Genomic DNA, 22,821 nt, shown 5'->3' with positions numbered 1-22,821 from the left:
AGTTCAGAAAAAATAGATCTAATATTTATATGTATCTAAAGAGAGAGAGGAAGAAAGAAAGAAAACCGTGCACGTAGCATGAACTGGTCCAAATGGTAAAGCAGTGGAACACAGTGGGTGAATCTGGGCCAAGGGCAGAAGGGAGTTTTTTGTACTATTTTTGTTACCTTTTTTCTTATGTGTGAAACTATATCAAAACAAAAAAGATATATAATATTGAAAAGGAAACAAAAAAAGAAAACTTAGAATAATATAGTGATTATTATAAAGACTTCCTGTTTAGTCTCAGAGAAATGCTGTGTCTTCCTGTAGTGCTTTCCCCGCCTTCCCAGGACAGGCTTCCTCTCACCCCCTGCGACCCTGTCTACATGGACCCGCACAGAGGCCTGCTGCCGTCACCCCAACCTGAAGTAGGTCCTCCTTCCTGCCCACTCTTCGTTCACTGTAATCATCACAACTGACATCTTGTTTACTCTCTTCTTGTTTGATGCCTTTTTCTCCCTCAAGACGGTGGACTCCATCAGGGCAAAGACCACATCTGTTCTGTTCACAGAATTCCCAGTCCTGGCACATAAGTTCATAGGCAATGGTTGGATTTGGATGGATGAATGAATGAATGAGTGAGTGAGTGAATGAATGAATCATCTCCGCCACCAGTGTTCTTATACTTCTGTTTTAGTCACATACCTCAGCTACATAATCTGTCGTGAAACAACATGGCTCCTCTTCACCTGTAAGATAAAGTTTGTGCATTCACTGACATTTTTTAACGAATTTGCCCTTTTATCCATGAAACCTTCATTGACTGCAGTCATGTGATCTCCTGCTTATCTCTTGTTTCCTCTCTTGGTAACAGCTCAGGTCTGCATCCTTTTCCTAGGGATGCAGCCTCTGGCTACTCTTTTCTTGTCAATCTGAGTGCCTTTCGTGTTTCCCTGTCACTCTCTACACACTTCTTAGACAGTATTGCGATTATGGCCATTCTGCCTACTTTTCCTGGTGGCAGATGTTACATTTTTTTCATTGTTTCTATATCTTCGATGCTCAGCCCTTGAATGTACAGAATCTACGTATGTTGAGTACGTTTCTCGAGTGCTTGTCTTAGGCATTGCATTGGATGTTTTTATATATATCGTGTTGCTTAATTTTTAAGCTCACTGGCTAAGATGAGTTTCCATTTTTTCTGGCAATTGAGGTTCACAGAAGTTCTGGGACTGTGCTGGTCTTATTTACTGTTACAGCCCACTTCTAACATAGTGCATGGCACGTAGTAGGCAACCTATGCATGAGTCAAGTCAAACTCACAAATAATCAGAGACAGGGTTTACATATAAAGTAATGAAATAATATTAGCAAGCATTTGAAAATAGGATGATGGCAAGGATACAGTGACCTTGTTGACTGGGTGCGTTGCCTGAGGAGTATAAACTGGTAAGAGAAGCAAGCCTCATAGCCTTAAAATCTTTGAATGCTTTGACCCAGCGATTTTACTTCTAGGAATGTACTTTATGGGAATAATCCTAAGCATAAGAAAAAATGTGTACCTGTGAGATTAAAAAACAAAAACCTGGAGATAGTAAATAGACTGTGGTCTATTTATTCACACGTTGGAATGCTTTTTGGCCATCAGTATCGATGTTTATGAAGTATCTGTAATGGTGTGGAAGGATGGTTACTAAGTGATGGACAGGTAATTTAGATAAGTCAGGGTACACTGGATGATGCTCTGGTATGGAATTCTCATCTAAACTCTCAGTGATTTTTCACATGTTTTTCTCTCGCACTACAAGCCCCGCAGGGGTGGGCAGGGGACCGTGCTTATTGTTACTACCCAGAGACCCAGCTCTGCTGCTTGGGATGCCCTGATAATCAGCTCTTTTTTATCACTTCAGTCTGTTGGCTTCCTAGTCACTCTCCTTCATTCATTAAAAGATTTGGTTCTACTGCCGTGTAACAGGAGCATATCTCTTCGTATAAGTTAGGTATCTGTTTAGTTGTGCTGAGCCACTGGGGTTGCATTTGTAGAGTAGTTGCACCACCCATAATCGGTAGTGGGGCGAGTGTGTTGGTGGTGGGTGAAATGCAGCCTTACTTATCCTTGGTGGAGATAAAGAACCTGTGGTCAGTGCCACGCGTGTGACTTCTTAGCAGTCTTCATAAGGATATAGAATAATCCTTTACTGGTGTAAGATTAATCACTCATTTTATTGAGAAAGTATTTTAGAGCTAGTTCCCAAGAACACAGGGTCCTTGCTTTAAAGAAGCTTGCCGTTCAGTAGAGGTGAGAACTCTGTAAAGAAACATCACAATATATGCAGCGTAGAAGCGCACGTGGAGTACATAGTCAGCATGGCTAACAGCAGGATTGTGTGATTAACTTTGTGAAAGACTGTGGGGGGGACAGGGGCAGGGTGACCACAGCCAACCAAGGAAGGAGGCTCCAGGCCGGGGAACAGCCCCCACGAAGGCTCAGAGACTCGAAAGGGCTAGTTTTGTTCAGGAAGTGAGGCAGGGTGGTATCTGGGAGTGACAAGCTGCGGAGGGGTGGGAAAGGGTGGGGAGGCTGCGGGTGGAGAGGAAGCAGCCACGCAGCGTCTGCTGTTGTCCTGGATGTTACCATCGTGGTTAGAGACTCGAGAAGATGGAATTGGACCGTCTGGGTTTGAGTCCTCACTCATTACCCTGTGACATCACTGAAGCCCTTAATTCTTAGTTTCCTAGTCTATACAGTGAGGACGATGATAGTATCTACCGTAAAGGATTCTTGTGAGGATCCAATGAAAACGTTTCATTTAGTAAAGTGTTCAGAACAGTCGCCTGGGACAGAGTAAATCCTGATAAACGGTGGCCGCTGCTATAAAGGTCATCCTGACGCTGGTTGGTGTCCCGGAGCAGAAGGGTTGAGAACGGCCTCCCTGAGGGCGGTGGGAGGGTATATGCGGGGGGGGTCAAGGCGGTGGGGGGCCGGCTGAGAAAGTCCAGAGCCAGCGAGGGCTTGAGCAGCCACAGGAACAGGGGTAGGTAGCGTAGATACCGCGCCAGAACCACGCAGACGTGGATCGTTACGGACGTTTATGGACCTGTGAGGAAGACGGAGGACGGAGGACAGCGGGTGAGTGTCGGCTCCATCGACAGAGAGGAGCGGAAATGGACAGCGGGTTGCAGGTGGCAGAGCGGATTCCAGAGGGGTTGCGTGGAGAACTCGGGGCCAGGGAGCGATTCAGGCTGGGTTCGGTGGTCGGCAGTGGTGCCTCTACAGCCCCGGGGGGCGGTGAGGTCCCAGCCGAACGCTGGAGAGGTGGCCGAGGAGGGCGAGGAGCCCCAGACAGGGTGGCGGTGACGGCCTCAGCCCTGCCCAGCCCTGCCCTGTGAGGGCCCTGTGGTGTGAGCACCGTGTTACCCGTCGCTGAGGAAGAATGACCACGATCTTCGCTGTTTAAAACGGCACAGACGTATCATTTCACGTTCGTGGGCACGGCTCGGCTGGGTCCTCCGCTTCACGGTCTCTCACAAGACTCCAGTGAAGGTCTCGGCCCGGGTGGGGTCTTGTCTGAGGCTCAGCAGGAATGATCCGCTTCCGAGAGCTCGCTGTGGTTGTCAAGAGCCGGCCGGTTCCTCGCAGGCTGTCGGACTGATGCCCTCAGCTTCTTGCGGGCTGTTGGCTTCGGTTTCTTGCCACGTGGGCCTCTCCCTATGACAGCGCATTCCATGGAAGCTGGCAAGAGGGAGGTCACGGTCCTGAGTAGCCATCATGTAAGTGACACCCCATCACCTTGGCCGAATCTCAGTGGTTAAAGCAGATCACAGGCTCCGCCCACGTCCAAGGGGACTTGGGGAAGCCGCGGGGCTGGCTCAGAGGCCCAGTGCTATGGGCACCATTTTATTCCCGTCTTACAAACGAAGAAACTGAAACCGTTAAGCATGCAAGTAGTGGGGCCGTTATATTTTAAGGACTGAAAAACGGCTCTACGCTTTGACAGTGTCGGGGAGTTCTTTGGGGACTTTCGTCTGGTGTCTTTTTACTGCAGCGCTGTAGGTCAAGGTCATGTGCTTGTGGTTCAGTGAATGTGCAGGTGGGAAGAGAAGCTGAGTAGAGATTACTCTTTCAGAAGGTAATGTTAAAAGGAAGAGCACGTAACCGTTTTTATAGTCACATTGAATTATTTCTCTCTATAATCAGAAATTTTTCTTTTCCAGTTCACTGAGTTTAACCAGTAATGCCATTCAGTTGCCAATATCAAGCAAAGCAAACATAAGCCACTTTTAATCTGCTTTTTAAGAAAAGTGGTAATCCTTTTCACAGTGCCTGACGGTAAGTCACAGTTCCTGCCTTTATAACGGAGTTTTGATCTAATGCATTTAAAATAGCGATTTTGGAAACATTAATTTTAAAGCCTTATTTGTTTTTTCTTCCCTCATAATTCTGCTCTAAGCTCATGTGGAGAGAGCGTAAAGAAAGATAACTACTAGTTTCTGGAAATTTATTTATCGTCATCTTTCATCACTTACATTGATATTGGGGGTTTTTACCTCCAATTGTTAAAAATAGAACGCTAGCTCTGGACATCTGTCCCTTTTATTTATAGACGAGGAAGCTTTATTTTATACATGGGGTTTTGACTTGGACACCTAGGTAATGGCAGGGTTGTTTTAAATATTCTGATTTCCAGACCTGTGCACTTTCTGCTGTTCCACAAAGCGATGAACTGTTAGGGCCAGAGTTTCTTCCGTCAGGTGTTTCTAACTCAGCGTGGAGGTGGAACGCAGAGTAAGAGGCACCTGGCGGAAGGAATAGGGGCTCCTCTTATTTGCCGTTAGTAAGTCTAACCTTAAGACTTTTTCATTGTTACAAGGAAGAAGCAGGGGGAGAACTTTTGGAGTTAGGAAGATGTTGGACCAAATTTTTAATTTTAATTTTTCTTCCTGACGTCGGGTGGTCCATGAGAGCAGTGTGAAATGTACACCACAGTGTTCTAACTACTGTCCTCTTTCTTCCTCAGAACAAATTGTTTTTCTTTATGATAGAAGTTACGCTTCTCATTAGCCTCATTACTGTTCATTTTTGTTTTTTAAGCAACAAGTTTACTGAATTGTCCAGTTAGCCGTTCTAGACATCAAAACCTATTCTGTTTTTTTGTTGCTTATGTAGTATAACTGTGCTCTGTCTTACGCGAGCATAATTGTCTTTGTACTTGGGTTTGTAAATTGACCACTTTTCTTGTCTGTTTCTTTCAGTAATCGTATCAGAGTGAGGTATAAGCTCACAGAATCCAGAGAAATCATCATGAAGTTGTATGTATTTCTGGTGAACACTGGAACCACCCTGACATTTGACACTGAACTTACAGTGCAAACGTGAGCTGGGTTTCATGGATTCTCATCAGTTTTGCATTTTGTACATGTAAAAAGTTAAAGATTTGATTTTGAGAATACTAGTCCTTTATTAAGTAAGAGTAGCAGTATGGCAAGTCTTAAGTTTTTTTATCCTCAGCATATTACGTATGCAGTTGTCATCTTTCTCTAAAGTGCTAATGATAAATTTGTTAAGTTGTGCTTTGTTCTGTTTGCGTGACTATATTTTTCAGAGTAAACATACTGATTTCAAACCAAAGCTCAGGATGTTGCTGAGGGGGTTATTGCTAGCTACATAAACCAGCATGTACCAGTCCTATGGTTTTTCGTCATTGTTATTATTATTTTATGTGAATAGAGTCAATAGTGTTTGTTTTGTTTGCTAATGATAGAGTAAAATTTCGAATTAATCTTATTTTTTTAATGGAATTATGAAATTATTTTTTTGAAAGTTCTCGTTTTTATAAAATCTGATTTGACCTGTAAAGGAATGGTTTTTTGAAAGATTAGGAAAAGGAAGCAGTTTTCATATGGTGTAGACTTCATGTGTTTTGTGTAATGTGATGTGGCAATTTTAACACACATCCTTTGTTCTGAGGATTTTAACAGACCTGGTGCTAATTTGAGCATGTTCCTTTGCTACGTTATATAAAGATCACAAAAATAAATGTTTCTACTGCCTGCATTTCCTAGGCTCACTTTTCGGTGTGGGACACGGGTGATCGTTGACCTTCTAGTTATTTATGATTGGCTGGTTGATTATGGAATCCAGCTGCAGAAACAAGAAGCTTGTAGTTTTTACTACTGTGTTGGGGGACGTTTTTAGAGTGAAATTCATTTATCCGTCAGGTAGTTTTACATAGTGCCACTTGGATAATGAAAAGAGTTGTCCTTGGGCAAATGTAAAGAGCTGATGTTCTGGCCCCTGCCCCCCCTGCCTCTTTTAAAGTGTGGCGGACCTGAAGCATGCCATCCACAGCAAGTACAAGATCGCTGTTCAGCACCAGGTGTTGGTGGTCAACGGGGGAGAGTGCATGGCTGCAGACCGGAGAGTGTGCACCTACAGTGCCGGGACGGTAGGTGTCCAGGGCCTTTCCTTCCACGCAGACGCGCTCCAGCTTCACGGAGGGGCTCGGGGCTCGTGGGCGCAAGGACTGTGTATCTGATTGGTGTATGGAGGGCAGTGTGCGCGTTCAGTATTTGTAACATTTTACTTCCTTTTTTTTTTTTTTTTTTGCATTTTTACTTCTATAGGACACAAATCCAATTTTTCTTTTTAACAAGGAAATGATCTTATCTGAACGTCTACCTGCTATTCCTAAAACTACCTTTTCAACAGAAAATGACATGGAAATAAAAGTTGAAGAGTCCCTTATGATGCCTGCAGTTTTTCACACTGTTGCTTCAAGGACACAACTTGCAGTGGTAATTTGTAATATTTATTTATACCCAGTACAGTTTAAAATTAAAAATTGGCATTATTTAACAGAATAATGTCTTCTTCCCATGCTTGGTAATGTTTTTGTGGACTATTAGCTTACTAGGCATTGACGAATGATCTAAAAAATTGATTGCTTCTAAAAGCATTCAAGTCTTGGGCTTCCCTGGTGGTGCAGTGGTTAAGAATCCGCCTGCCAATGCCAGGGACACGGGTTCGAGCCCTGGTCCAGGAAGATCCCACATACCATGGAGCAACTAAGCCCATGCGCCACAACTACTGAGCCTGAGCTCTAGAGCCCGCGAGCCACAACTACCGAGCCCACGTGCCACAACTACTGAAGCCCACGTGCCTAGAGCCCATGCTCCGCAACAAGAGAAGCCACCGCAGTGAGAAGCCCGTGCACACAATGAAGAGTAGCCCCTGCTCGCTGCAACTAGAGAAAGCCCGTGCGCAGCAACAAAGACACAATGCAGCCAAAAATTAATAAATACAAAAGAAATAAATTCATTAAAAAATAAAAGCATTCAAATCTAAATAGCAGAGTAGTCTAAATTATAGAAGAAACATGCCAAAAACATGAAAAATAACAAACTTCGAAAAAATATTTTGTGATTACTTTGTCTGGTTTTTAAATTTCAGGCATGTGCTTTGTAAGTCATCCTACGTTTGCAAACAGTTACAAGCTCTTAGAGTGGAACAACTGTCTTAAACATGGTTTGTTTACTCTTTCCTAGATGATGGTGTGCAGATAATGACTTCAGGACATTGCTTTGATCAGTGCAGTACTTATGTTTGAGTAGACAGACATAGGCACAGAGAGCTTAAAGAACTCTTAAGATTGTGACTCTTTCTCTCATATCCATATTTAGGTCCTGGAGGAGCACCCAGTTTCTTCCTAATACATACCTCTTGTGTTGCTACTTGCAGTCCCCATGCATTGTTTCCCAGTCATTTGGTTTATTTTTTGGTTTTTTGTTTTTGTTTTTTTGTGTTTGTTTTTGACTTGCTGGTACTTTACTGTAATACTGGCTGTAAGCTATCAGTCGTGGGACACATTTTGCTTTCAGACATAAAAAAAATGTTATCTTTTGGAATCAACTGAAAAAGAGTATTTACCTTTTATAAAAATAAATTAATGAAATAAACTATTAAGTAGTAATATTTGCGATTTTTAAAGAAATTTCAGAGCAGGTTGTTTTAATGTAAGTACATACATTTGTGAAACTATACCATTTTTCACACAGGATACAACATAAAAAGAGAATAACCCCATCTTTCTGGAATATGCTTAATAAACATTAAAGAGTCTGGAAATAATTTTTAGAAAGCAAAATTATTTTTAAAAAGACAAACTCTTTAAACGGAATTTATGTAATAGAGCCCTTTAGATTTGTTTTCTGATTATTGGTCTATAAATAAATTAATAAAACTAATAAAGATAGGTTACACAGTTGCATGCCACTTAAAAAGTAATAGTTTTGATTGAATTGAAAAATATAGATACTACGTGCTAATAGAAAAATGTAATATTAGATATAAAAATTAAAGGCTAACCAAATAGGATGTATAATTGTTAAGTGATAAGAGTAAGAAATCAAAAGAACAAATAAAACTTGATGAAAAGATTTAAAAGTCAAACAGATGAAATGAGAGAGAGGATTAGTGTAGCAGCAAACGATCTTTGCATTATCTGGTGATGCCAGGTGGCAGGTTAAAGATTGTAAAGGTTTAATCCAGGCATGGATTAAGTCAAGTAGGAAAGAGAAGGGGGTATAATGAGTAGCAGAGAAGAGCTAGGAATGGATACTATCTTCATTAAACTAGCAGAAATCTAGATAGGATATAATAGAAATAATAAAGTGAATACTAAACATAAAAGAGTGAGATTAATACAGTCCAGTATTTGGTTATTAATTAGCCAACTTTTCTCTTATTAAAAGTAATTTTATGGTATGATCAAAACAGAAAACAACTATGCCATCACAAGAAATACTGCTAAAACAGGTTGCTAAAGTATGAGAAGAAAGATATGCACGGAACTAGTAGATAGTGGTTGTTAAAAGCATTAAACAGAAAAAAGTGAAATTAATAATAAAAGATTTAATTTATGAAAAAGACAAGCCACATCTGTATTTGCCTGTCAACACAGGCTAAAGATAACAATATTAATCCCAGGAGAACTTTTAATATAATGACGTACGTCAGTGTTCATAGCAAATGGTGGAAACAGCTCAAATGTCCAAGCGGATGGATACACAAAATGTGGTATATTTGTACAGTGGGATATGATTCAGCCTTCAACAGGAAGGAAATTTGTGATATGAGCTACAAAATGGAGGAACCTTGAAGACAGTATACTAAGTGGAATAAGCCAGACACGAAAGGACAAATAGCGTATCATTCCAGTTATATGAGGTCCCTAGAATAGTCAAATTCATAGAGACAGACAGTAGAATAGACGTTACCAGGGACCGAGGAGTGAGGGGAATGTTGAGTTAATTGTTTAATGGATGCAGAGTTCCAGTTTGGGATGATGAAAGAATCCTGGAGATGGGTGGTGGTGATGGTTGCCCAGCAACGTGAATGAGTTCATGGTACTGAGCCATACACTTAAAGATGGGTTGAAATGGTAAAATTTATGTGTGTTTCACCACAAAAAATTTTTTAAGGGAGATTTTAATACATTTCTCTCATAATCAAAAGGATCTTGTGGACTAGATTGAATTCTCTGAATCCTAAAAATATAGAATATACTTTTTTCCTTATAGATAAAAACTCAGAAGAGTATCAAAAGACTAATATATTAATAGCAAAAAGCAGATGTTATGGGGATGCAAGGATGGTTCAATATTTGGATATGTATTAATATAATTAATTGCCTCAATCACTAATACTTTACAGGAGAAAACATAGAGCATCATATTAATGTTGTCTGGAAGAGGCATGTGTTAAAATTCAGCAGCTGTTCCTGATTAATTAAATAACCCTAAAAGGGAGCAAAATAAATGTAACACAGACTTGACCAAATATAAAAAGATAATCAGCTTTCAAGTAAGTGAAAAGCTAGAGTCACTTGCATAAATCAGAATAAACCTGTTCAGTATTCTTTTGGAACTTCTGGGAAATATACTGAAATAAAAAAAATCAAGTAAGTGGTGAAGTTAATGGAAAAGAAGCGAAAAACATCCATTTTAGGTGATATGATTGCATATTTGGGAAATTTGAGAGAATTTAATAAAAACCCACTGGAAGGAATTGTAAGGTTGATTGGGTGTTTGATAAATATATAAACATCATTCCTATTTCTCTGTATTGGCACTACTTTAGAATAGAAATGGGAAATACATTGCATTCTCAATAGCAACAACAACAAAAGTCTATAAAGTTCCAGAACATAAAAACTTATTATGTTTCTAATCTTTAAAAAAATTTTTATTTTATAATGGAACATAGTTTATTAACAATAAAACATAATCAAATGAAAAGATATATTCTTAATGTTCATGATCATATTCTAATTACTATCTGTTCACTAGCTTAATTAGTTAATTGCTATGATGAAGCATTTTTGCTTTGGGGGGGTGAGGGAAATTTGGTTGTTTTGTTTGTTTTATTTGTTTTGCATAAAATGGATATTAAGTTTGCTTGGAAGGATCACTGTCCAGGAATAGCTAAGAAAGTGATGAGAAAGAAGAATGGGAAGTGGAGGGAAGAATGTACCTCTCAGATTGTAACATTCACCCAAAGCTACTCTAACCAAGATAGAGACCCACAGTCAAACTGTCCATCACGTCAGCAATTAGAGGTTCGGTCTTTTTTTTTTTTTTTTTTTTTTTGCTCCACCACTGGGTTTGTGGGATCTTAGTTCTCCCACCAGGGATCAAACCTGGGCCCCCAGCAGTGGGAGCGCAGAGTCCTAACCACTGGATGCCAGGGAAGTCCCGAGCCTCTTGTCTTTTAACCATCTAGAGCGTGGTCTCCAGAGTCACGTTTCCCAGTTACTTGTGTGACCTTGGACTGTTGTCTTTACTGCTAGTGAAATTAATAATAGAGTGTTGTTTATTGATAAACATTTGAAAATGGACATATCACAATTATACATTCATAATTACTAGTGCAGTTTCACAAAGTGAACACAAATTTTAAAATACGGTGTCACCCCAAAAGCCCTACTTCATGCTTTCTCCCTTTCAGGACCCATTATTTCTTTCATGAAGTTAACCAATATCCTGACTCCTAAAACGGTTTGTTTTCTTTTGTGTCTGGCCTCTTGGACTCAGCATTATGTTCCTGAGACTTGTTCATGTAATTGCGTGTGTTAGTGGTTTGTATTCATTGCTGTGTAGTATTCCACCATAGAAAGTTCACAGTTTTACTTTTGATGGTTGTTGCTGCGTTGCCCTGCGTGGACCTCAGGCCGCATTTACTCCCAGGAGCAATGAGTTCCTCCTCATTATCACGGCAACAAGCAGGAACCAGAAACGGAAACTTTCCTGTAACAGTGCTTCCTTTGAAATGAGTTCAGAGCACATTCACACATGTACATAAGTACACATATGCAGACATGCACACAAACATTACCTTCTTTTACCGATTATTTCTTCTTTTCCAATATAGGAAATGTATGAAGTTGCCAAGAAACTTTGCTCTTTCTGTGAAGGTCTGGTCCATGATGAACATCTTCAACACCAAGGCTGGGCTGCAATCATGGCCAATCTGGAGGATTGTTCAAATTCCTACCAAAAGCTACTTTTCAAATTTGAAAGTATTTATTCGAATTACCTGCAGTCCGTAGAGGACATCAAGTTAAAACTTACTCAGTATGTATGCCATTAAAATGGATAAGATATTTGTTTAAAATACCTTTGCAATTTATCAGTAGTTTTAGTAACAGTAATTTCGCTTCTAGTAGGCCATATATTTATTATAATTGAGGTTCATGTTTTTGAGACTTTTATGCTGACTTTTATGGACTGTAAAATTTCTTAAATTATGGACAGTTTTATCCTCCATATATTTTATGGATCTGCCATGTTTCTTTTTCTTGTATTTTCTCAAAATACTTTTGAAATCACTTAGAAACCAGGAACCTTTGTCTCTTGCCTTGCTACCAGTTTTACAATAAAGTAAAGCAAAATGCAGAAATAACAATCTAATGGGAGTGGAAAAGTTTTCAAACATTAGGCAGTCAAGGAAAACTCTATTTTTCTTTTTAAATATTGCCATATGATGAAGGCTTGCTGAGGTGGAAAAAAGCCTTTGTGTTCTGGTTCTCATTTAGATGTTTTTCTGGTTCTTTGCATATAAGCCCATCTGATACCCATTGGTTCTTTTTTAAAAGGGCTATAATGAATGTAAAACAGCACGGCAATAATTCCACACAAATGTAGCCCTTTGTTGTTTGTGTCTTTGTGCTTTCAGTGTTTTGTATTCATTTTTTTGGTTCTTCTTAAATTTTTTATTTAACTAGAGTTGGAGGGAAGTATCATTTTCTTCTTCTTCTTTCAAGTGAACTTTATTAATTCAAGTTTCTCTATTTTGTGGTATGAATATTTAGAACATTTTGGCCTTAACTGGACAGTGGGATGCATCTTGGGAAGGAAGGAATGATTAATGAAGACTGGAAAGAGCATTTAAAATTTTTTATAACCTGAAATTTCAAGTAACTGTTTTTTGGGGGGTGGGTAGTTCTCTCAGATGTTAATTTAATGTAGGATCCTGAATCATTTTACATAGTTTTTACAGAAGTCAAATCATCAAGATTTCATCTTTTCCCCATGTTTTTTTGACAGCATACATCTATCTACCTGTTTATTTTCAGGGAGTGACGAATGCAAGAGTTAACCTTAATCTCTAATAAGAGTGTTAATTTTATGCTTTGCTTTCAATATATCAAAAATGTTTTGTCTTTAAGCTAGTCGAACATTAAACTTTCTGTGGTAAATCTTTTTTATAAGTTCCAATTTTTTATACCTTAAGGTTTGTTAAAAACCAAGTGTCCACATGTCTAGTGTAAACTTGCTATCTTTACTTTAGAGGGTGTTTCAGTGTGTGAACGATATCCTCCTTCTCTCTGTCTTCTTTTAAAGAGCACCTCATGGACTACTTAGATGCATGTAGTGTTAACAGAGAGGTGGTGAGATTTCTGTGTGTGATAATAACATATTATTTCTTTCAAAACGCTAACCTCTGACTAGAGCAGTCCCATTATTTTACTGACAGGTCTCTTGTACTTTAAGTTTAGGAACTGCGGTTTCAGTCATGGCCAAGATTCCACTGTTGGAGTGCCTAACCAGACATAGTTACAGGGAATGTTTGGGAAGACTGGATTCCTTGCCTGAACGTGAAGGCTCAGAAGAGGCCGATATGAAAACCTCCACTGAACTGGTGCTCTCTCCCGATATGCCTGCAACAATGAACAAACCCTCCTTAACCTCATTTCACAAGTCCGTGGAACATGTAGCCCCAGACACCACAGATGCCGAAAGTGGAAAAGAAATGAGGGAACCTTGTCCAAGTCCTGTCCAGCAGGACGAAGCTGCAGTAGATGCTAAAGACGGTGACCTGCCTTTTTTTAATGTTTCTTTGTTAGACTGGATCAATGTGCAGGATAGGCCTAATGACGTGGAATCGCTGGTCAGGAAGTGCTTTGATTCCATGAGCAGGGTAAGAGTCATCTGATTTTTCTTGTCATTTAACCACTTGAGATTATGTTACCTGTACTACATATTTTCTGTACAGTAATGGGAGAAGGGGCGGGGGTCGTACCATGTTATAGCGGAAATAATGAGCCTTGGAATAAAACTGTACAACCATATCTAAGACTTCGGACAAATCAAATCATTTAATGCATAACCTTATTTATGAACTGATAGTAAATTTGGGAAGATTATTAGAAGTAATATAGGTAAAATCTCTATGCAGTGCCGAGCCTTGAGGTGTCCACTCCAATGGGGATGGTCTTGGTGGTGGTGGTACTTTGAAATTTTTTCCCCCTGATCCTGTAATATTACTTGGACCTTTTAATATCTCCTATCCTCTAATTTGTCCCTACAGTTAGGCTCTTTGATCTACTAGGTAAAACTTGAACAGTCTTGCTGGTTTTCATTATTGTGCCTTGAGTACTGAGCATTCTCTACAAGTAAATCTACAAGTAAATGGGTAAAATGATAACATTTGGCCATCGCTGTTTCTTACATTAACTTAATAATGATTCATATGTTCACATTTACAGATGCTGTAGAACTTTCAAGCTTTTGGGGGGAAATATTAATGATATAATTTTGTTTTTATCTATAACAGTTTTTTACACTGAGAATGATTGACGTTCGATGAAATACACAAGTCTGGAGTGGTTAGTTCACGGGAGTGACCAACATCCAAAGGCAGATACATTGAACCTTTCCACCTCCCAGAAGACCCCCATGGGCCTCTTTTGCATCACTCCCTCCACCCCCCCGCCCCCAAGCCCCACCCCCTCCCAGGGAACTCGTCTCTGAGGTTTAAAAGAAGTAATTTTAGATACAGTATCTGCCTGAGATATTTTAAAATTCAAAACCTAGACATTGTTTTTTTAGTTTTAGTTTGTAACTATAGTGACTTGTGTTTTGGATTAAGTTCTCCCCCAAGTACACTTATAAAAACTTTTAAACCTGGGGAATAAATCTGGAATAAACCTCTTCAGATCTGATCAGTAAGTGGATAGAAAATCTTTGAGGCCTGAGAGGAAGTTGTTGAGGCACATGCGTCAGTGATGCAGACCATGTGAAACAATATTTTGAAGGCTGCTGTTGTCTAAAGATGATGGGCAGAATACTTAAACTTTTCTCAAAGGTAAACTTTTGACTCAGTTGGAAAAGAGACTTATTAATCTTCGGTTGGTTATTGGGGGAAAGGCAGCACACTGTCTGGGATGCCTGGAAAACAGCAGCATTTTTTCTTGTTTAAGTTATTGGACAGTAAAAATGGAGTGCATTCTGAAGTTTATTCTTAATTCTTTCAGTACAGCCATTTCCTTGATGACATCCTTTAGGCACTTCTTTCGTTTTGACCATTTATTATCTGTTGTCAAAGAATGCTTCAATTATGACATTTGCCAGGGCGGGGAAGCATGGAATATATTGTGCAAAGATTACTGCCAAAAATGAATGAAAACTAGTGTTCCTATTCAAACTGTTGACATTTTAGTAGCCTAAAAATTCCATCTGTGATTGTGGAAAATCAACCACATGATTGTGATGGGTGATTGAAGCGTCATTTTTTATAATTCCACATGGATCAGAGAACAGGGCTCTAGGCCACGAGAACCACTTTTTTAAAGGGCTTGCAGTTGGCTTTGTGTTTGCATGTTTAAATGAAATCTAGCAAAGCCATAAGGTTTATTCACTTTATATGACAAGAGAGAAGAAACAATGATCCTTTTCTGGCTTAATAATGAAAATTCACAATAATTTATACCTACAGAATTCAGTGAATCTTAAAATATTCTTCCATGCTTGTCTGTGTAGTTGTGTTGTACTCTGAGTGAATTATGAGATACAGAAACATTAGAACCAGGAGCCATGGTTTGGAGTTTGTTTTTTCTTCCCTAAATCACTGCTGTGTTTTATGTATAGCTGTAATTTGGCCCAAGTTGAAATTTTGAATTATTTTAGTCATCTTTTTTAGCCTTTTATCATCCTCATAGTTTATAACTAGTCAATACTTTGGATTGGAAATGTGTGCACATTGGACTCAGCGTGGAAATGAGGAAATGTTCACATATGCACAGGTTTTCGTTAATATTGTGTGAAGCAGGTGCTGTCTGTGTTACATAACGGCTGTGTTAACTTTTCTGTGATGTTAGAAGTGCAGCTTCTTATCGACTACACTGAATTCTTGATAACAGTAGAACAGTTCACTTTTAACTGCTTTCATATGTTGTCTGTGAACCTAACTGCACCTAAAATGAGTAGTTTACAGTCCCTTTGTGGTGATCAGGGAAGACACGAAGGAGGTGGTGTTGGCTAGGCCCCTCACAGGGAGGCTGAGGTGGGCTTCAGCAGCTGGCAGGACAACCCGTGAGAACAAAGATCAAGCTAGAGAAACAGCATTTGTCTGCAGTTCAGTGTCTGTGCTTTGGGGACACGTCTGGGGGCTGAGGGAGCTGTTTCGGGATGCCAGCAGAGGACAGCTTAGTAATCACGGCGGGTGTCCGCGTGGAGGTGTGAGCAGGCAGGCAGAAACCCAGGCTGAACATTTGTGAGAAGGATGAAGGGTTGGACAGGCGTGGGGAGTTCACCTCCTTCGAAATCCTGTAAGAAGCAGTAAGGATGGGCCATAGCACAGAGTCCTGCGGGATCTCGCCTGTTTGTGGAGGAGACAGAAGAGGAGCCAGACCCAGCGCAGGGGACGCCCGAAGCTGCGAGGGGTGGTCTCCCTCCCACGGGTAGGTGGGCTACACTGTGAGCCCCGGCGGAAGCCAGTGCACCGAAGACGCCAGTGTGCAGTGTTCTTCCGAGGGAAAGTGGAGCGGGGTGGAGAGAATTTGGGGGGTTCCTTGAATTACCTAAATCCCAGAAATCTTGGAGAAGTAAAGCCCGGGAACAGGAGAGATTGCAGAGTAAGAGAGTGTTGTTGATCAAGCAGCTTCCTTGAGGAGCTACAGGCCGAGAATAAAGGTCTCTCCAGGAGGGAGGGAGGTTTGAAGGTGTTGCTACGCTTTAGGGGGAAGTTGATTGATCAGACGGGTAATGACCGAAGAACGTGTTTTCGTTATTAGTTCTGCCCGACTTCATAAGACCTTGAAAATAACATTTTCGGTGGGATATTGAGAATTGAATGAACTGTGGCTTGAATTGAAAGGTGTAATGCGGCTTCCCTGGTGGCGCAGTGGTTAAGAATCCACCTGCCAGTGCAGGGGACACGGGTTCTAGCCCTGGTCCAGGAGGATCCCACATGCCGCGGAGCAACTAAACCTGTGCGTCACAACCACTGAGCCTGCGCTCTAGAGCCCACGAGCCACAACTACTGAAGCCTGCATGCCTAAAGCCTGTGCTCCGCAACAAGAGAAGCCACCGCAATGAGAAGCCCGTGCACCGCAGCAAAAAGTAGCGCCCGCGCACAGCAGCGAAGACCCAACACAGCCAAAAATAAATAAATTAATTTTTTAAAAAAGTTAAAAAAAAAGTGTAATGCCTGGAACTAGATTCCTAGCTATGTATCCCAATATAATCAGTAATAATTGTGTTTTTTTAACACCATAATTACCCTGTTCTTGACCTTCTTGTGGAAATATAACCTTGATTTCTCGTGCTTTTGCTTTTCTGTATTTTTCACTATTACTGTTTTCCATTAAAGCTGTGTATCAAAATAGTGTGAAATACATTTTAAGCCATTTGCTGAAAATTTCATTCGCACGTGTTTCCTTGTCATTCAGCTTGATCCACGGATCATTCGACCCTTTATAGCAGAATGCCGTCAGACTATTGCCAATCTCGATAATCAGAACATGAAGGCCATCAAGGGGCTGGAGGACCGGCTGTACGCCCTGGACCAGATGATCGCCAGCTGTGGCCGACTCGTCAACGAGCAGAAAGAACTCGCTCAGGTGCTTATCACAGACTTCTCTCAGGAAAAGGAATTTGCGGTTTTCTAGACACATCTTTTACGTGCGCTGTCAGTTTGCTGTGCACCGTGTGTTCACTTCACCCATGAATGCTGTTAACGCGATATTACTGGTTCCACGTAGTAAAGGAGGAGGCCGGTTCTTCCCGTTCAGGTTCGAGAACACCACGTGAGCTGAGGCTGCGAAGGGTGACAGCCGGGAGGCGGCCTGGAGACGCTGTGGGTGGCGGGAGACCTGCGCACGCGACAGCCCCGTGCTCACCCCCTGAGCAGCCTCCTGCTCCCTCCTGGGGAAACCGGGAACCTCAGAAAATGTAGGTCTTGTTAATGCAGTGTTCTAGGAACCCTGTTGCCAGGTTAGGTTGATGACCAGAAGAAGGTGGTGGAATCGTGGGGAGTTTTCCACGTGGTGACTGGCTGTGACTCTCGACTGCTTTGTGTGCCCCCTTCCCTGGTGAGAGCTTTCTGTGAAAACAGCCTGGGGCCAAAAGAGGTCACTTTTCTAATCTTGACGCTCACACACGCTTTTCTGGTTCAACTTTCCCTGCCACCATTTTTCCTCTAAATGTGTTCTTTCATTAGAACATCAGAGTGGTCATTTTAATGGGTACAAATGTTTTATTTCACCTGCGTGGCTGAGGACATGCAGTATCGGGTAGGTAGATAAAGTGTGTAGATAGAGCCTTGCTGAGTTCTTTTTAAACATGTTTAAAATATTTATAGCATTTTTATAGTTGACTAACTGAATTCATCTTGTAATTACCAGATTCTCTTTTTCTGTCTCTTGATTTTGGATCCGGCCCCCTTACTGTGAACTGAATTTCTTTATCTTGTGTTTGCACCGAATGGAGCCCTCCCAGTGTAATGCTAAAATAGATGTGATACTGGGTGTCCTTGGTTGATTCCTGATCTGTAGAAAATGATCAACGCTTCACCATTACAGTGTTCGTAGTAGGTTTTTTTTCCTCCTTGTTTTAATAGAAACCCTTTATCAGATTAAGAAAGGTACGTTCTACTTCTAATCTTGGACCATCCTTGGATTCTTGGAATAAGCTCAATGTGGTCATAGTATATTGTCTTTTTAATGTATTAGCTGTATTCCTTTTAAGGAATACATACATCCTTGATGTATTAAAGTCTATCATACGTTAAAATATCCTTTAGTATTTCCTTCCAGGGGCAAATTCAGGTTTTATCATTTGAAAATCCTTTGTTTCTGAAGGATATTTTCTCTTAATAGAGAATTCTAGGCTGTTACTGATTTACTTGTAGCACTTTGCCTTTGGTTTGGGTTTTAGAGTTTGACTGTGATACGGTGAGGTGTGGCTTTCTTTGTATTTCTCCTGCATTGGGCTTGTACTTCATGAATTGTGGATTGATGCCATATTTTTCTTGGATTCAGTAAAAAGCAATTGAAAACCTATTAAGATTTTATCAAAGGAGAATAAAGCAGTAAGTTACTTTTTAAAAATAGATTAAATTACAGAAAAAGCATAGCCACGGTTAGGCACGCAGCATATTGGAAGAAAAATAAGATATAAAATTATCTTACTTTCAGATATTGAATCATCTCGACTTTTTTTTAACACACATCATTTAAACTTAAGTATTTTCATGATATTTAGAAAAAAACATGAAACAGAAAAGAGAGAGAGACCTACCAGAAAGTAAGAAGACACACTTGCTGTCCTTTGTTGGTTGTGTGGTTGAGCCCTACAAGGATAATTGCCTATAGTAGTAAGTGTGACAGCGAGATGGGTGTGCAGATCCTAACACTTCTATAACGTGGTAACTAGTGAGTCGAGCAGGGAAAAAACCCGTGAATACAGTGAAATACTCAGCAAGATGTCTCATCAAGATGTCTTTGGACTTTTTTTTTTAAGTGTTTGCTCTTGGCTTTGGCACATCTGACTGAATTAATCTATAGCCTAAAAACAATCCCTGCCTAACAAAAAGATGCAAGGTTCACCTGTGAAAATAAATAAGGATAGCTAAGAAAAAAGTGTGATAATTACTTTCCCTATGAAACAATAAGATATACTGTAGAAGTCATTGTTCTAAAGATAATGAGCACAGATCAGTGGAACAAACTATATAATAGCCCAGAAACACCGGAGGAAGGAATGACTTTTCAGCGAGTAGTGCAGAGTCGATTGATTGATTTTTATTGGGGGAAGTGTATAATATGCTACTGAATATCATTGATTAGATTAAATCTGTTGTTAGTTTTCATGGGGCTTAAAGTCAGTGCCCCTGTTTTTACCCGTGCTCTGACTGAACTGTGGTGTAACAGGAGTTTACACTCATAGGTTCTAGTTCTGATTTGCCTGCTGTGTCCTTGGATATGTTGCTTTAGCTTCCTGGGTCTCATTTATTTTTCTAGCATGAAAATGGAACAGAATTAGATGAGCATAAATTTCTTAAGAACTCTGAACTTTTGCTATGGACACACCTACTACACTCAGAAAAGTAGGAGATTTTAAAATCTTATCTGAAAGTAGAGCAGTTCATGTCTAACGTAAAGCTTTTCCTCTTAAATGAATGCTCATGGTTTTCATGAAAGTTAATATCCTTTAAAATATTCTCTCCCAAAGGGATTTTTAGCTAATCAGATGAGAGCTGAAAACTTGAAGGATGCGTCTGTGTTACCTGATTTGTGCCTGAGTCATGCAAATCAGTTGATGATTATGTTGCAAAATCATAGAAAACTGTTGGATATTAAACAGAAGTGCACCACTGCCAAACAAGAACTAGCAAATAACCTTCATGTCAGACTGAAGTAAGTGATTCTAGGGTGTCTAATTTGGGATGTTGGGAGTTGATTTTTTTTTATTTCTCCCAAGTGATGGCGTAATCTTATCACCATGTTGACATACTTCACTGGTTGATTAACATGGGCTTGGATGATTTTTACAGAGTTTGTGTGTCTTGATTTCATTCTGTAGGTGGTGTTGCTTTGTGATGCTTCATGCTGATCAGGATGGAGAGAAGTTGCAGGCTTTGCTCCGCCTCGTTATAGAGCTTTTAGAGAGAGTCAAGATCGTTGAAGCTCTGAGTACAGTTCCTCAGATGTACTGCTTAGCTGCTGTTGAGGTTGTCAGGAGAAAAATGTTCATAAAACACTACAGGGAGGTATGCAGGTTGGATTGTACTTTGATTGTGCCTGAGCCTCAGTGACTTGGTGTGTGACACTAACAGAGGCTTTCCTTTTCTTAGTGGGCTGGTGCTTTAGTCAAAGACGGAAAGCGATTATATGAGGCTGAAAAGTCAAAAAGGGAATCCTTTGGGAAATTATTTAGTAAGTGTTCTTTATTAATAACTTATACTTTTTAAGAAAAAAGTGCTGTTTTTACTTCATAGATATGAATAGCATTATATAGCATGAGTTGTAAAATAACCATATTGTTAATTTCTTTACACAGGGAAGTCCTTTTTAAGAAATCGTCTGTTTAGGGGATTGGACTCCTGGCACCCATCCTTTTGTGTACGTAATTTATCTTCTAATATGACTAAATCCTGTGTGTGTTCAGACCTTTATTTCAGAAGTAGAGATATTTATCAGAAACAAATTTTTTATCAAAATGTTTTTGGCTTTAAGATGAATTCATAGTTTTTGGTCAGGAGTCTTCACCACATGGGACGATGAAGTCCTACTGCACTGTCGAGATGGGTGGGAACAGATTCTCCCCCTCACTTTATCTGTCTCCACCCCTCCTGTCCCTGCCGCCCTTTCCCTCCCCTCCCCTCCCCTATCATTCATGTTGCACAAATCAGAATAGGGTGACCCATCAGGTCATCTTCATTGAAACCATGAAAAATAAGGTTGCTGTATTTCTAAACCAGAGTGGTCTGGGGACCACTAATTTTATTACATGAAACGTGTGATTCCGTGATCAAAGAAGTTTTGGAAATGCTGTAGGTTTGTTGTTTTCTCCTCAGACACACTGCTTAACTGTTAAACGTGTTTGTACTGCAGGATTCCTTAGGGCTTTAAATATGTGTTTTTGTGTATCTATGAATGAGTGTTGTAATAGGCAGGATTTCCCACACTCCTTTATTTAGGACCCCTGCTTAATGAAGGGTGTCTTGACATCTCTAAATCTGCATAAGTGATGACTCAGACCATTGGAGTTATCCTAAAAGGTGCATTTCTTGGCAATGTTTATAAAGAAATGGTAGATAATTTTTTTACGAATCTGAAATTGGCTAAGACTTTGTATTTTGGAAAATGTAATGAAGAGGTGAAGAAAAGGGCAAGGAGGAAGTTTGGCATACGAAAAAACGATCTTTACTGCATTAAAACAATACAGCACGCTACTAGGTGACAGGAATAGATACAGAGGGCTGGGGCTGTCCTCACGACTGTGCTGTCGGTCAGGTAGAAACTTGGGAATAGCCTGTGTAATAGCGAGACAAATGGGTTCCTTTAATGCTGGCGGGAATACCAGAATTCCCATGAAAAGACGCTGAGAACAGAGAAGTGGGGAGTGAGCACGGCAGTTGATCACCAACAGCTTGCACGTCCCGGTTATTTCGGACTCAGAAAAGCGGTCTCCCCATCCTCACTGAATAGTCCTTCATTTGCATTTTATATTTTATTCTGTTTCTTAGGTGTGAGTAGATCATTTGAAGCATTTTTGTTTATTTGTTATTGAATTTGATTATACTAAGAAATCAGTGACAAAAGGATACTGTATACTTTTTGGTACATTATTATTTTTTACTATAGACACAGAAGCCTCGGAAGTTTGACTGTGAACTTCCAGACATTTCATTAGAAGATTTACAGTTTCTGCAATCATTCTGTCCTTCCGAGGTTCAGCCATTCCTCAGGTAAATACCGTTCCTATTTTTAGCTTTAGTCACTGCCTTGTGGTGATTTCGTTCTTCTGGAGCTGTGGGAAGGGCAGCAGCACCCCAGGGGATGCCGGAGCGGAGGAGTGCGTTATGATGGCCGGCGCGCTCGTGGCCGCTTTGGGAAGTTTCTGGGGAGCATGAAAACGGCCAGAAAAAAGATCAGAAAATGAAGAAGATACAGTAGGAGGAAATTAATGCCTTATGTGAAGTTAATTCTTTTCTGGTAGTTGTCTGACGTTGTTGCATACTGTGAGAGATTTCTGAGTTATCACTTTATTTATTTTTTATATATATATATATATTTATATCTATATGTTTTAATTGGAGTATGATTGCTTTACAATGGTGTGTCAGTTTCTGTTGTACAGTGAAGTGAATCAGCCATATGTATACATATATCCCCTCCCTCTTGGACCTCCCACCCATCTAGGTCATCACAGAGCACTGAGCTGAGCTCCCTGTGCTCTACAGCAGGTTCCCACTAGCTGTTTATTTTACACACAGTAGTGTATATATGTCAATCCTGACTGATCTCCCAATTCGTCCCAGCCTCCCCTTCCCCCCCG

At 40.4% G+C, this 22,821-nt stretch overlaps 1 protein-coding gene across 1 annotated transcript in view; it reads left to right on the top strand.

Annotated features, from left to right (window-relative positions):
* Nucleotides 1–4,256: 4,256 nt before the first annotated feature.
* The window catches only part of RB1CC1 (RB1 inducible coiled-coil 1), a 42,182-nt gene continuing 23,617 nt past the window's right edge, over nt 4,257–22,821 (top strand). Inside the window, exons 1-12 of the mRNA XM_079722360.1 lie at nt 4,257–4,312; nt 5,236–5,355; nt 6,302–6,428; nt 6,607–6,777; nt 11,411–11,613; nt 13,033–13,459; nt 17,211–17,381; nt 19,993–20,177; nt 20,344–20,530; nt 20,615–20,696; nt 20,821–20,882; nt 22,128–22,231. Of these exons, the coding sequence (XP_079578486.1) occupies nt 5,285–5,355; nt 6,302–6,428; nt 6,607–6,777; nt 11,411–11,613; nt 13,033–13,459; nt 17,211–17,381; nt 19,993–20,177; nt 20,344–20,530; nt 20,615–20,696; nt 20,821–20,882; nt 22,128–22,231 (1,790 nt within the window). The 5' untranslated portion in view covers nt 4,257–4,312; nt 5,236–5,284. The remainder of the gene's footprint in view (nt 4,313–5,235; nt 5,356–6,301; nt 6,429–6,606; nt 6,778–11,410; nt 11,614–13,032; nt 13,460–17,210; nt 17,382–19,992; nt 20,178–20,343; nt 20,531–20,614; nt 20,697–20,820; nt 20,883–22,127; nt 22,232–22,821) is intronic.

This window comes from Hyperoodon ampullatus (genome assembly GCF_949752795.1).
Source record: "Hyperoodon ampullatus genome assembly, chromosome: 17".
NCBI lineage: Eukaryota > Metazoa > Chordata > Mammalia > Artiodactyla > Ziphiidae > Hyperoodon > Hyperoodon ampullatus.
The sequence above is the reverse complement of the archived record's forward strand: the minus strand, read 5'-3'. Positions and strand labels throughout refer to the sequence as shown.